Source organism: Panthera pardus, unplaced genomic scaffold (assembly GCF_024362965.1).
Source record: "Panthera pardus isolate Hobbes unplaced genomic scaffold, ASM2436296v1 HiC_scaffold_6, whole genome shotgun sequence".
NCBI classification, from domain to species: domain Eukaryota; kingdom Metazoa; phylum Chordata; class Mammalia; order Carnivora; family Felidae; genus Panthera; species Panthera pardus.
Genome location: NW_026526991.1, coordinates 104456563 through 104470997, shown reverse-complemented (window position 1 = coordinate 104470997; position 14435 = coordinate 104456563). Strand labels below are relative to the sequence as shown.

Genomic DNA, 14435 nt, shown 5'->3' with positions numbered 1-14435 from the left:
AGCAGAAAGAATCTGAAATTAACATATTACATCTATTGGCCCTCATTATAGGCTTACACTCTCTCATGCAGTTACTTACCATACTTGAGGATGGATATACCCCATGAGGCTGAGATTGTGCTTGGACAACAGAAGCTGTATGCCCTGGGATTGTGCCAGTAGAATGTGCCTGTTCATGTTGGGACCCATATGAAACTGTCTGTTGGCTGCTCACTCGAGATTCTGTGAAGACAGAAGATCCTTGACCACTGTCAACCGTCCCGTCAGCTGAGGGAGAAATAAATTGCCAAAAAAACACAGAGAGACATACATCACAAAAAGGAGGTTTATATTTTCCCATCACAAACCCATTACTCTAGGGTTAGTTTTTTCTTTGTAAAGACCTGAACTAAATGATGAACTAAATGAACTAAATAAAAAATGAATACTAGTTATTTTACTAAGTAGATTTCTATGCTTAAAAACATGAAGGATCCATATGGAAAAAAGTTTTAATGTCTTTAAAAAAAAAAAACTGCATGGCTGTCATAGAATCTTATTACCTGAAGAATAAGGGAACTAAAATGGAATGCTATTAGTCAGCCATAGGTTTGATGTAGCTTTCAAAGTCTTAACTTTGGAGAGCAGTGCATTCTTAGTATTAAGGAGGTAGTTCAATCAAAAACTAAGAGGTGCATTAGTTTCTAGTCTACATGTTATTCAGCTTTGCTAAAAAAGCTGAACCAGGGGCGCCTGGGTGGCGCAGTCGGTTAAGCGTCCGACTTCAGCCAGGTCACGATCTCGCGGTCCGTGAGTTCGGGCCCCGCGTCAGGCTCTGGGCTGACGGCTCGGAGCCTGGAGCCTGTTTCCGATTCTGTGTCTCCCTCTCTCTCTGCCCCTCCCCCGTTCATGCTCTGTCTCTCTCTGTCCCAAAAATAAATTAAAAATGTTAAAAAAAAAAAAAAAAAAAAAAAAAAAAAAAACTGAACCAGATTAATGGATTCAATTACAAATAGCTAAGATAAATTTATTCATTTTTCATTATTAGTTATATTTCATTTTATTCATTTATTTTTGCAGATGTAAGTTTTAAAAAAAGTTTTTATTTAAATTCCAGTTAGCATACAGTGTAATATTAGTTTCATAATTACATTTTATTTTAAGGAATTGTGAAAAGTAGAAATCTATAAACTGGAACTTCTAAGATGTTGGAACCTGTAAAATTATTTTATATCCTTTTTTTTTTTTTTAATGTTTATTTATTTTTGAGACAGAAGGAGACAGAGCGCGAGCTGGGGAGGGGCAGAGAGAGAGGAAGACAAGAATCTGAAACAGGCTCCAGGCTCTGAGCTGTCAGCACAGAGCTCGATGCAGGGCTTGAACCCACAACCGTGAGATCATGACCTGAGCCGAAGTCGGATGCTTAACTGACTGAACCACCCAGGAGCCCCAAATTATTTTATATCCTAATCACATTTCCTTACTGTCCTGTCCTAGTCTGTTAGTGGTAATTACTTCAAATTTCTTATTATATATTGGCTTCATGATTCAAACCAAGAGGCCAGTGAAAAATGATGAGTAAAAAGATGAAAAATCACTTAGGAGTATCCTTAGCATACTTGTCCACTTCCCAAAATACTTACATAACACAGATATACTAGTTTGTTGGTACTGTAGTTGTTGATGTTGATCTGCCTCAGGTTCTTCAGGTTCTACTTGTGTAGAAACTGAAGCTGATGTGGTAGAAGCAGGAGGCATGCCAGTACTAGCAGATGGGATCTGTTTGACTCCTGCCTGGGAAGTACTTGATTGTTGTTCTACCTGGTGTTTCTGATTGATCTCTTCCTGCTTTCTTTTTTCTTGTTCCTCCCGTACCAACTGCCGTTGTTCTCGTTTTCTCTTAATTAATGATACTCTATCTTTGATGGCTTTTGCCATGGTCTTGTGATCACCTTCACAGACATACCCAGACTCTACCTACAGGATAAAGGAGTGCGTTAGGAAGCAGTACAATATCAAAAGAAAGCAAACCAAATATAAAACAAAAGAAGCAGGTGTGGGGAAAAAAGTAGGAAGAAGGGGGAAGAGAAAGACCTCTCTAAGGACTGGTCTTAACCAAATTGTGAAATTATTGGTCTGCATTATGCATTTCTCCACCATTTTTATAGATACTCATAGGGTGGGTGCCATCATCTTTGTAGAAACTCTCAGGGTGGGTGTACCTTCACTCCTAATAACAACAAAACAATGGGGAACCTAAAACCAAAGGTTTTAAACCAAATAAGGCTCATTTTATTCTAGTCACTCGATTTCCCCACTCACATTAACTATTAATATTAATCTTGTTTTAAACTTTGTCTTGTTTAAACTTTGTTTCACTAGGCAACAACTTAACCAGAAACAACCATGGTAAATACATGAAAGTTACAAAAAAAAAAAACAAATAAAAACACAAATCTCTAATGGTATAAAAAACTAACAATTAAAATAAATATCTCTTTCATACCTGACCCTTTCTATTGAATGGTTCTTACAAATTCTAGTAGAGATATTCTAGGAGTATCTCTTTATATTCACTATTTTAGGCACTATGGCAACCCTAAAATTGGTGAAGTTTTAATACATGAAAGTTACAAAAAAAAAAAACAAATAAAAACACAAATCTCTAATGGTATAAAAAACTAACAATTAAAATAAATATCTCTTTCATACCTGACCCTTTCTATTGAATGGTTCTTACAAATTCTAGTAGAGATATTCTAGGAGTATCTCTTTATATTCACTATTTTAGGCACTATGGCAACCCTAAAATTGGTGAAGTGTTTCATTTCTGAAAAGTTATATTTTAGACATAATTCAAAAAGTGATTGATCAAAGGCTGCCTACTAAAAATTGATCTTGAAAACTCCCTCAAGTAAAAACAATTCACAGTGTATTTATAGAGTTTATCCCAATAACTGATCAGTATTTATGTATTTAGAAAATATAAATTGTCATTTGAACTCTATAGGTTTATCTAGATTAGGAGTCATTTGACCTTACAGTCTTTCACATTACTTCAGAATACATTTTAGACCCATCCATCCATCTTTATATATCTACATCTATTTATCTTTTCCTTAAATAAAAATAACTTTGGGGCCATTAATCAATACAATTTTGTATCAATGAGATCTGCCATCCACACTGCTTCATAAACTTTTTTGCTCAATAATACCAATATTTGTAAGTCTGTATCAATTTTTAAATAGCAGATCAGTGCTAATTTACCATTTCTTGAGCAACGTCTTCTGGCACATCTCTTTCCAAGTCAAAGGAAAACTCAATAGCTTCATTGTCTTTGTATTTTCCCTTTAGTTTCTTAATATCTTCAATACGTAGCCATAATTTAATGGCTATCTTTTCTCCATCATCTTCTTCTGCTAATTCTACCCGTACCCCTGTTTCCTCCTGGAAGAAGGCATGGTTCAAAAGGTCTTTGATAGAATATCTACCAAAGAGAGGGAAGTGAAACAAAAACAAAACACCATTAAATTTAAAACATAATTTTCAAGTGTGGCTGATTATTGTCATGCTTGGAATAATAAAAAAGGACTATTAAAAAAAAAACAAAGATTTTATAACTCATTTCTACATTGCTCCGTGTAAATAGTGATTACAGTTTTGATCTCAAGTTACAGAACATCAGAACAGTCTCATTTATAAATAAAAGTTGAAAGTGATACTTTTTAATCGAAGTGATCTAATCTCATATTAGTTAACAATGTACTAGTAACAGCAAATAATACACAGAATATGATAGCTTCAAAATACCACATAGTTTACGTAGAAATTTACAGTTAACAAAAATTCCTCATATGTTAATTTATAGTTAACAAAATTTCCTCATCTAATCCTTCACCAACAGCCAGTAAGGTATTATTTTGATTTTTAGGAAATGGAGGCTCAGAGAGGATGAAAATCTTCTCATAGCTAGAAGGCTTAATGGTTGAATCAAAATTTGAAAATAGGTTTTTTGATTTCTAGTTCTTTACCTTCTACTACAACTTTATTTACCCCAATAAATTCAATTCCTTGTTCAACAATTTGTGTACTAGGCAAAAAGTCTGATTGTGGAATAATCTTCTTTAGATAAATGGTTTCAAAATACCAGTAATCTAGTAAACTGTATCATCCAGAAAAGAAATAGCAATATGTTTTAAGACTGGAAACAAATACTCCTTTGTTTATAGTAAAAAAAAAAGTTCTTAGAAGATTAAGGACTCCCCTTTCCAAACACTGTATATAAAATTAGAAACCCAAACTAAATTTCTATTGGACAGTCTTAAAGATCATGATGTTAAGCTCTTCCAAATAACAGAGTTATGAAAAGAGAATGAGACTGGAGAAGTGAAGATACTGAATTCTTTAATTTGGATGATATACCTGATTGCTCTCATTCTTAAGGAGATAGATTATACTCAACTTACAATTTATATTTGTACTGGCTGGTCTTCTTTTTCTTTTTTGGAAGGTGAGTGGGGATGGTGAGGGTAGATTATTTTTCATAAACAGACACTGGCTCTTTGCCATGCCTGACGGGTTATGAATCAGCTGTATGATGTATCAGATACTTGCCGCTCCTCTGAGAAAAGTCCTGTTAGTACAAATGACTAAGCCAGATCTCCTCCTAAGCTTTGGGCAAACTTGTCTCTTTTTACTGAAAGGAATTTTGATGTTTTGCTCTTCAATTCTGGCAGAATGACAGCAAATCAAGACCTGTATAGTTGAGCTGATTTCCAAGAGCCAAGATTTTATTTCACCTTTTAGAATTCAATGGGTAAAGAACTAACAAACAGATCTGCTGGTTAGAAAGAGATTGAACCCTATTGAGTTTTATAAATTACGCTGACGCTACAGGTTAAGTAGTTGTATCTGAATGTAGCAGCTATGTTTAAGATGGTTCTGGTTCACTTAAGCCCTATGAGACTACATTTTCACAACATTTCAGTATATCAAGTCTCAATATTACCTTAAATGGACAGAAGTCTACTTTTTAAAGATTTTTAAACATTTTTATTTTTTAAAGTAATCTCTATACCCAATGTGGGGCTTGAACTCACTGAGATCAAGAGTAACATGCTCTACCAAATAAGCCAACCGGGCAGCCCCAGAATGCTAATTTTAAAGATATTCCATGACATAAATAGAGAAATTAATCACAAGTGAAATATTAAATACACTTTAGATTGAGTATTGTATTCAGACATATCATTACATTTTATGTTTTTATGCAATACCTAAGTTAAAAGTGGCAACTTACCTTTCATCTTTGTTTTGCCTTATGCATCCTTCAATAATTTCCTTCACTTCAGGAATTGCTACTTTGTCAAAACTGGCAGGCTTCACTCCCTGAGAAACATAAAAATAGCAACAGAAACATTTAATAATGGCAGGGTCTTTGAACTTTGATTTTGAATTGCCTCTTAAGCTTTTATTAGATTGCCTTCTTACCATCCTGGCTTTTTTCTGATTTGCCTGCAGGAGCTGGTCCATTGCAGGGTCAGAGCTAAGTAGAGGCAATTTAACCACGGCAAGAAAACAAGAAGAGTCAGATAGTGGGGTTTCTTATTTCCATAGCCTCTATATGTGGCTAGGGAAAAATTTAGGCTACTGTCAACATCTTCGGCTGTGTTTCAGGTAAAGGAAGTTATTGGCTAAAAAGAAGGCCAAATGCTCTAACTGGTTAGATCTTTTGTTCAGCCTTGTTCCCTAACACATTAATCAACATAGTATTTAACTACTTTGAACAGTGAATCCACGAATGGGCATGAATTCACATGCTTAGTTTGGCAGGTATTCTATTATCACAGTACTCTGCAACAAACTCAGTGAGTACAGGAGTTAAGGATTTGGATTGTTTTGGCATGATAACAGAAGAGCAAATTGTCTGGTACATATGAAACATAAAATGAAAAGTGATATATCAGATCCATATAAAAGACAAGATTTCTAACTATTTTCAGAAGAAAACTCACTACTATTATATGTAATACTATATAGTATCCTAGTGGTATTTTAGAATCTTCATAAAATGTAAATTGTTTGCAAATAAAAATTTCAGCAATGTATAGAAAATATACATAAGATGTAAGAATAACAAAATACTGAGAGGTGATATGGAGAAAATCACCTCATTTGCTATTCCCACCTTATCTAAGCAACCACGTGGATTGAAGTAGCTGCACTGATATACTGTCCAAGTGGCACATAAACACATAAAACACAGGGAATAGGAATATAGAAATAGAAGGGAGAGGTCCTAGAAAAGTTAGAATAAAGTATATAAATTTTAATCATCTATAGTCTCAGTGACAAGATCAATTAAAACAAAATTAGTGAAAATAATCTGACAAATCACAGAAATGCATGGATTATAATAACATGTATCAAGGATCAACTCTAATTCTCATCAGTTATTCAACTGTGTTATTCAAACTCCTGATTTGGAGGATTCTACCTCTAGGGCTAACTTTCCACAGCAAGGAACTGTCAGTAGGACTGACCCTAAAGTTAAACCCATGTATTTAAAAGGTTCATTTTTTTTTTTAATAAATTTTTTTAAGTTTATTTATTTTGAGAGAGACAACGACAGCATAAGTGGGGGAGGGGCAGAGAGAGAGGGAGACAGAGAATCCCAAGCAGGCTCTGCACTGTCAGCATGGAGCCCAACATGGGGCTCGAACTCACGAAACTGTGAATCATGATCTGAACCCAAATCAAGAGTCAGACATTTAACTGACTGAGCCACCCAGGCGCCCCTAAAAGGTTCATTTCTTTTTTTTATTTTTTGACAGAGAGAGAGCAAGTGTGAGCAGGGGAGGGGCAGAGAGAGAGGGAGACACAGAATCCAAAGCAGGCTCCAGGCTCCGAGTGGCCAGCACAGAGCCCGACACGGGGCTCGAAACCCGTGAACTGTGAGATTCACGACCTGGGCTGACGTTGTTAACTGACTGAGCCACCAAGGTGCCCCAAAAAGGTTCATTTCTAAGTAATGACTACAAAGATCACTATTTTATTTTCCCTAATTTTCTTATTTTTCAAATCCAGGTAAGTTTTCCCAACTTGTCTTTGCCTTCATATAATAATTCAAATAAGAGTAAGAAAAATAATGCTGCTGAAGCAAAAGGTTGCTGGTATGGTATTTCAAACTAAAGGGCTTAAGAAAATGGGAACTATTTTGAGAAAAAAAAAAAAAAAAAGGATGATGCTCCCTGAAAGTTCTCTGGTAGTGGAAACACTGGAGATTTTGTGTTATATTTGTTTTTAATGTTCTACAACAAACATGTAAAACTATAAAAGCAAACCTTAAAGATGTTATTTATAAATATAATGGGAAGAACAATCTAAAATACTGTATATCAAGTTTGTAGAACATTTACTATCAGCAGAAAATTGTCTAAAAGAATGTTCTTTGGTAAAACTGGACACTAATACATACTTGGCCTTTGCATGTAAAGTCAATTCAAATATTACAGGAAAGTGGTCAAAGAGAATACAGATATAATTAGGAAAAATGCTTCTTATTCCATTATATATTTTAGGGGAATGTACTTTGGCCTCCTGACAGTAAAAACTCTACATATTAATAAAACACACATATATTGATTATATTAAAGTTCTGTTCCAATTTAGCACAGGCATATTGGAATGATGATTTCAGATTCCTCATCTAGCAAATGGGGACAGTACCTGTCCAACTTGCCAACCTACATTCACGGCAGCTAGAATCAAATGTGGTATCTAGATTGCAAGCTCTTTGAATTACTAAGTTTGCTGACCTAAAGTCCCTTTTGAATTCAGAGGCAATCACGAAAGATAATAAATCTTAGGGTTAAAAGGAAGCAAAGAATTCTCTTGAAAAATAATCACCAAGATGTAGAGTGAACCTACTTTCATCCTTGGTTATTTTTAAAAATAAATAATCCTCTTGCTAATCCTACCCATATAAACATTCACTACTTTACAAATAGGAATTTCTATTTATAAATAGAATTATTAGTTGAACAAACGAGCTATATAAGGTCATACTGGTAAAACCAGAAACTGTGCATAATATAACACCTTAAATTTACTAGGTTAAGCTATTCAAGATTCAAATATAGAAAGTTCTGTAACAGTGCTATATAATTGGTAATCTGATTGCCACTGCCAACTTAAAAAAGGTATTGCAGGTGCCAAGGTAACCAATAAAACTGAGACATACCTTACCAGTCCAGCAGCTGGTATTAAAAGATTAATTCAGCTTACTGTTACCCACACAGATAATGAAAAAGATAGAAGAAATTTCAGCTACCACTCAGCTACCATCAAGAAGCCAGGATTATCAAAATATCTAGCAGAAGTGTTCTGAACCATTTGAGAAGAATATATGGGGATTATATATTGAAAATGACCCCACAAAATGTAAAAATGAGCATGAAACCTAACACTGAAAGTGACCTACAGAAAAGTCATCTGGGAAACATAATAGAAAGTTGCTTGAAATAAACAAGCACAGGTTTTGATACATTTATCATACTTACAGGCTTCTTAAGAAATGAAAGAACTCAATGTATTTTTTATTATTTTATTTATTTATATGATCCAGTGAAGAAATAGGCAGAACTCAATGCATTTTAAAATATTTTTGGTAACATACTTTTTTAAATAAAAAAAAAAAAGGTCTAGATTATTCTAAAACTTGGTTTTAAGCACCAGACAGAACAAAACTAATGATGAAAAAATATTTTGCTAAGATTTCATCTTTTCTACTCCATAGTTCATATACTTCAACAAAAACGATCAACTTAGAGCCTTTAAAATCCTCCTAATGTCATTCGTTTTCTTTACTACCTGATTTAGCCTCACTAAATACTAGTCTAGTCCTGTTCTGACCAGTACAGGCAAAGTTTTGCTCACCTCTTCTGAATGAGGTTTAAAAACACAAAACAGAAAAAGAGTACTAAGGCAGATAAATTGGCAGATTAAATATTTTACACATAAGAAAAATTTGGTTAAGGAGAAACACTCGCTCACCCCATTCTTCTACACCCAGCAACCCCACTGTCTCTAGAAATATTCTTGCTTACTTTTGTAACTAACAGGAATCTCTCTTTAGGCAACAGTGCCATGATATGTTTTTTTGACAGGGAAAGTAGCATGTTTCCCTGCATTCAACAAAAGCGCTTCTTGAACACCTTCTTGAATATCTAATTTAAGATATTTCTGGGGAAAGACAGATACCATATGGTTTCACTCTTATGTGGATCCTGAGAAACATAACAGAAACCCATGGGGGAGGGGAAGGAAAAAAAAAAAAAAAAAAAAAAAAAGAGGTTAGAGTGGGAGAGAGCCAAAGCATTAGAGACTGTTAAAAACTGAGAACAAACTGAGGGTTGATGGGGGGTGGGAGGGAGGGCAGGGTGGGAGGGAAGGCAGGGTGGGTGATGGGTATTGAGGAGGGCACCTTTTGGGATGAGCACTGGGTGTTGTATGGAAACCAATTTGACAGTAAATTTCATATATTAAAAAATAAAAAAAAAAAAATAAATAAAGTATCTTTTTTAAAAGAAAAAAAAAATATTTCTGGGTTTTAAAAAAATTATGTATTCTCTTAAAACAAAAACAAAGGCCACTTTTGTGCAGTTTTCGAGCCAAAAAAGAGAAAAAGAAAGAAAGAAAACAACTGTGACTCCCTCCAAAGGTACATCAGGAGTTGATATAAATGTTTGTAAAATGTTGATTTGAACTAAGAAAAATGGAAAACACATAATACATGGATTTTATAGATTCAATTTTTCTTTGAATTCTATATACTTATGGTTTGCCAACTAATCTGGGGAAAAATAAAACTGAGTCGTAATATGGTATTCTCTGGTTCAATATTCTAGCTAGCTCTTAAAAACTGCCAGCACTTGCTTCTTAAAAGCTTAGGTTTCAAATGTGTTAGGGTAACATTTATGTATCCTTTCATAAAAGTAAAACTTTTCCTAACCATTCAGAATTGAGAAAAGCCTCTTTCCTCCTCATAAGAAATGTAGTGCAAGTTAACTAAACCACAAAACATCAAGTATTTTAAAAAGCATTCTAAAGTAAACAATTTCAGTACTTTAACTGATACTTGCTTCAAATATCACCCAATGGCTACAATATACCTTTTGTATTTATTAGAAATTCTTACCCACCTCATTTACACAATCCTTTTGAGGGCAGCAGCAACAATGAGAATTTACGATGACAAACACTGAGCAGAAGTCTTTCTTTGTAAAATCCATCACAAAAGGCAAAATACACTTGTTACAGTTAGAGGAAAAGAGAGGAAATTGATAAGACCTAAATTAACAGAGTAAGTTAGCCTACAGCATAAGTAAGGCAGACATCAAAGTCAGATCGAAGCATAGATTCTTGTTTAACACTAGCCATGCTTCTCCAACTCTCAGACTCTCCAATTCTCCGTTTGCTCTGCTTAGCCAATAATCTACTATTCTAGATAGGCCCTTTAAACAAAGCTACAGGCTGAACAACAGGGAAACTGTTCTGCTTCTGCACCTCCTGTTTCTCCTCTAAAAGCAACAGAACCTAGGACAAGCAAAATGAGATTTTTACTTGCTCAAAGCTCCACCCATTATATCCACAGGTTCTGCCTCCTTGACATCAAAACCCACACTAGAAATCTATTTATCTAAACACTCTCTCACCCCTCATCGTGTTGGAACTATGCTTTTAAATGAAAATAGGGATTGAGTTCAACAACCAAAACATAAACTCTGAATGTGTAGCCAAAAGAACACTGTTGAAGGAAATCATGATACTGGGCTGGGTTCTCAGGTCAACTTCTCATACACCAGGTTTGTGTGTGGGACCTGGACCACATCCCTTAAACTCACTCGAAAACTGTGGATAATAATTACCTAGTTTTAAATGTTTACCTAATTTAAAAAGAGGTGATATTAAAGCCTTACTACTCTCTTATGTTACATTAAAAAAAAAAAAAAAGGCTGTGAATTAGTACATGGAAATGGTAAAAATTTACTCTTCTCCCTTCCCTTTTATTAAAAGCCTCAACATGCATATAAACCTAAAGATATTCCCATTTTCCAGGAAGATCTCATGGACCCACATAACTACTACTTTGACTTAGTGATTAAGGAAAGGTTTTTCTTCATGTCACTAACAAAGATGGTAGAAAAAGCACTTTCATTGCACTGTTATAATGGGTAACAGAATAAAGTCCTATTCAAAGTACTAGTTGTTATTGATCTTTGGCTCAACACAATTCATCACTAACTAGGTAGTTTAGAATGTCAGGTATTAGTCAGAAATACAGTAATGTGGTCCAGCATTACCTTTAACTTAAATGTTTGAGAGTAAGCTTGCTTAGGACTATGCTAGCTAAATGAAAATGAAAGAGCTAGAAAACAGGTGACTTGTTACCTGGATTTTAAAATTCTGCTGGGCAACACACAAAACCACAATGAGATCACTTTTTTTGGACAGAGGTATAATACAGGCACAAATATCTAGACCAGTCTTTTCTATATATCAAAATAAGAGTTTTCAACATATACAATAAAAATATCATTCACATATATGTACAAGAGTTTACATCTAAGCTCTAATTCTTCTTTCTCTTTAATTAAGTCAGTGCTTTTCTCTAAATTTCCTCATTTCTTTCAGTGGTATCATCACTATTTCCATGATCCAGAACAGAAAACTTAGTCATTCTTGGATGCTTACTTCTCTCAAAATACTTAAGTATTATTATTCTCTATGAGCTCTTTAAACAAAGATAAATGTTTAAAGCAACTGGTAAACACTTCTGCTACTAGTATTCCTACTGTCCTTCCAACAGTCAAAGATCTCTGGCCAGGCAAAATGAGATTTTTGCTAATTTCTTTGTTACCTCTCAAAATCACTGCTTCTTTTGCATAACAACTGTGACCACCAAAGTCCAGATTATTAACACCTCACCTCTTTAAACTTAACCAATTTCAGATGGGCTTCATTGTTTCTATTTTCTCCATCTCCAATTTGTATTTTATATTGTGACCAGATCAACCATCTGGCTTCATTTAATCATCTGACATTTAGCCCTTTCCAGTCACTTGACATCATTTAACTCACATTACACTACTCAAAAATGGTTAATAGTTCTCCACATCTACAAGACTGCCATAGGATCACAGATCTAGAAAGAATCTGAGAGGTCCTCCTTATTCAAATGAGACCATTTTGGCCCAGAGAGATTAATGCCATATCAAAGCTAGAATCAATTCATTAATTCAACTGGCATCTATAAAGTATCTAGTCTAGTCCACTCTAGTCCTTATTAGACACCTGCCAGATACACTGTATCATCTTTAGCACCTAGAATAAAACAGAATCGGTTTTTATGGGTAATGGCCTCGTCGTCAATGGTAAAGCAAAACCTAGAATCCAGATTCCACAATGCCTAGTTCAATGTTACTTCTAGCCCATGTTCCGGTTTTTTAAATTTTCTTGATCTGGTGTGAAAAGCCCTCACAATCCAATTTCCACCTTCTTCTCTACTCTTCTCTTCCCCAAAATAAGTCCAGTCAAACCGGTTACTTGTTCACCAAATACTTAGTGCACATTTTCACTAATAAGAATACTCTTACTACTCCCCACTTTTTTTAGCCAACTGAGTTCTACACTTCTTTCAAGGTATACTACAAATCATATATAATGAGAAGGTAGCAATTACAAAGTATCTATATATCTTTTGGCATGTAAATTACTTTTAAGATACCAAGAAACTCAATATTGCTATAACATACTTAAGTATAGAAACTATCATTCTATATTCTAGCAGTTTTTATTCTATAGTCTAATGCCCTGTGAATTATACAGCAACATTCAGCAAATATAAAAAAAACAAAACAGCTTTTTTGAGAAATTCTGAAATAAGGATTTCCCAAGTTCCTTAGTACCTAAAACATTAAGAATGATACTCAGAACTCTTTGGTTTAAGAATAACAATCTGATTAAGAAGCTTTAATTTTAATCAAATCACAGAATAATGAAATGCCTCTGAAAATCATGCAAAACGTCCCCAAGATATAGCCCATGATACACATAGGTTTCTTTTACATGCAGAATCCAAATTTACTGGATGGAAACACGAATAAAATTTATAAAGGAATCATGTCAGCTAATTCCAGTGGATTTAGATCTCTGCATTACTATAAAAATTCCAGCTGCTAAAGAAAAACATACAGTTTTCCTCAACTTTTCAAACACTATCTAATCAGGAATCACTTGTTTCAGTTAAAAAAAAAAAGGTGGGGTGAATTGTAATCTGTTATATAAAAAAGTAAAAGGAATTTCACCCTAACTGCTTTAGTTCTGTTTTTCCCAGACAGAATGTTCAAATCTTGCAATCCAATGGCTAATGGAATCAGTGACAAAGTCAAATTACACAAACAAAGTAATTAAAAATCCCCATTATTTCTAACTTGGTTGTTATGAGGCTGGATTCAGCCAGATTCTTATTGGTATGAACCATTAGTTTACAGGAATTTGAACATACCTTATGATCCCATTGGAAAACAAACCTCTTCAAACTTCCTACAAAATCTACCTAGCTCTATCAAAGGAAATTAGTTTACCTCATGATTCCCCAAGGCTCATTACTCTCCGGATTCATGAAAGCTTGTGTATGGCTCCAACCTCAAGTGCACTATCCTTCATATAAAAAAAAAACTGACGACATTGCTTACTGTAGTTTCTATTCTTTTAATAGCAGACAAAAATTGTACTCATTACTCTTATTTGGATTTTCTCATTACCAATGGCAGATTTTCAAGACAACTGAAGTTTTTCTCCTTTAAACGAGGTATTGTGAACCTCTCTATACAGGGCTAAAACATGCTATATCAGTCTTATGCTGTCCATGTACCCTAATTTCCTTACTCTCAGATGTTTTTCCCTTGAGGTCTAAAAAAAAAGTTAAAAAACAAGTAAAGAAAAAACTTTAAGGTCTGTTATTGTCATATTAGTGATGCTTGATTTCTGACACCACAACCACTACCACCATTATTATTATTATTATTATTATTGTTATTATTATTATTATTATTTCTCCTGCATGTCCATGGGACAAAATGCTTAACCTGTGATTCTATTTTCTTATCTGTGAAATGAATATATTATCTACTTACCAGGATAAAGATAAGATAGTATATGCAAAGCACTTTCAAGATTATTGGCAAGAAGCAAAATAACAAATAAATGTTAGCTCATTCATTCTAAAACTTGACTTTAGGGGCATCTGGGTGGCTCAGTCGGTTAAGCGGCCGACTTCAGCTCAGGTCATGATCTCGCGGTCAGTGAGTTCAAGCCCCGCGTCGGGCTCTGTGCTGACAGCTCAGAACCTGGAGCCTGTTTCAGATTCTGTGTCTCCCTCTCTCTGACCC

At 34.5% G+C, this 14435-nt stretch overlaps 1 protein-coding gene across 23 annotated transcripts in view; it reads right to left on the bottom strand.

The window, feature by feature from the left end:
• Positions 1–14435, bottom strand: part of WNK1 (WNK lysine deficient protein kinase 1) — a 159657-nt gene that overhangs the window by 41191 nt on the left and 104031 nt on the right. For all 23 annotated transcript variants that reach the window (XM_053895187.1, XM_053895191.1, XM_053895190.1 and 20 more), the window contains exons 5-8: positions 5282–5370; positions 3250–3469; positions 1623–1956; positions 80–267 (exon numbers count right to left, since the gene is read on the bottom strand). In XM_053895187.1, the coding sequence (XP_053751162.1) occupies positions 80–267; positions 1623–1956; positions 3250–3469; positions 5282–5370 (831 nt within the window). The remainder of the gene's footprint in view (positions 1–79; positions 268–1622; positions 1957–3249; positions 3470–5281; positions 5371–14435) is intronic.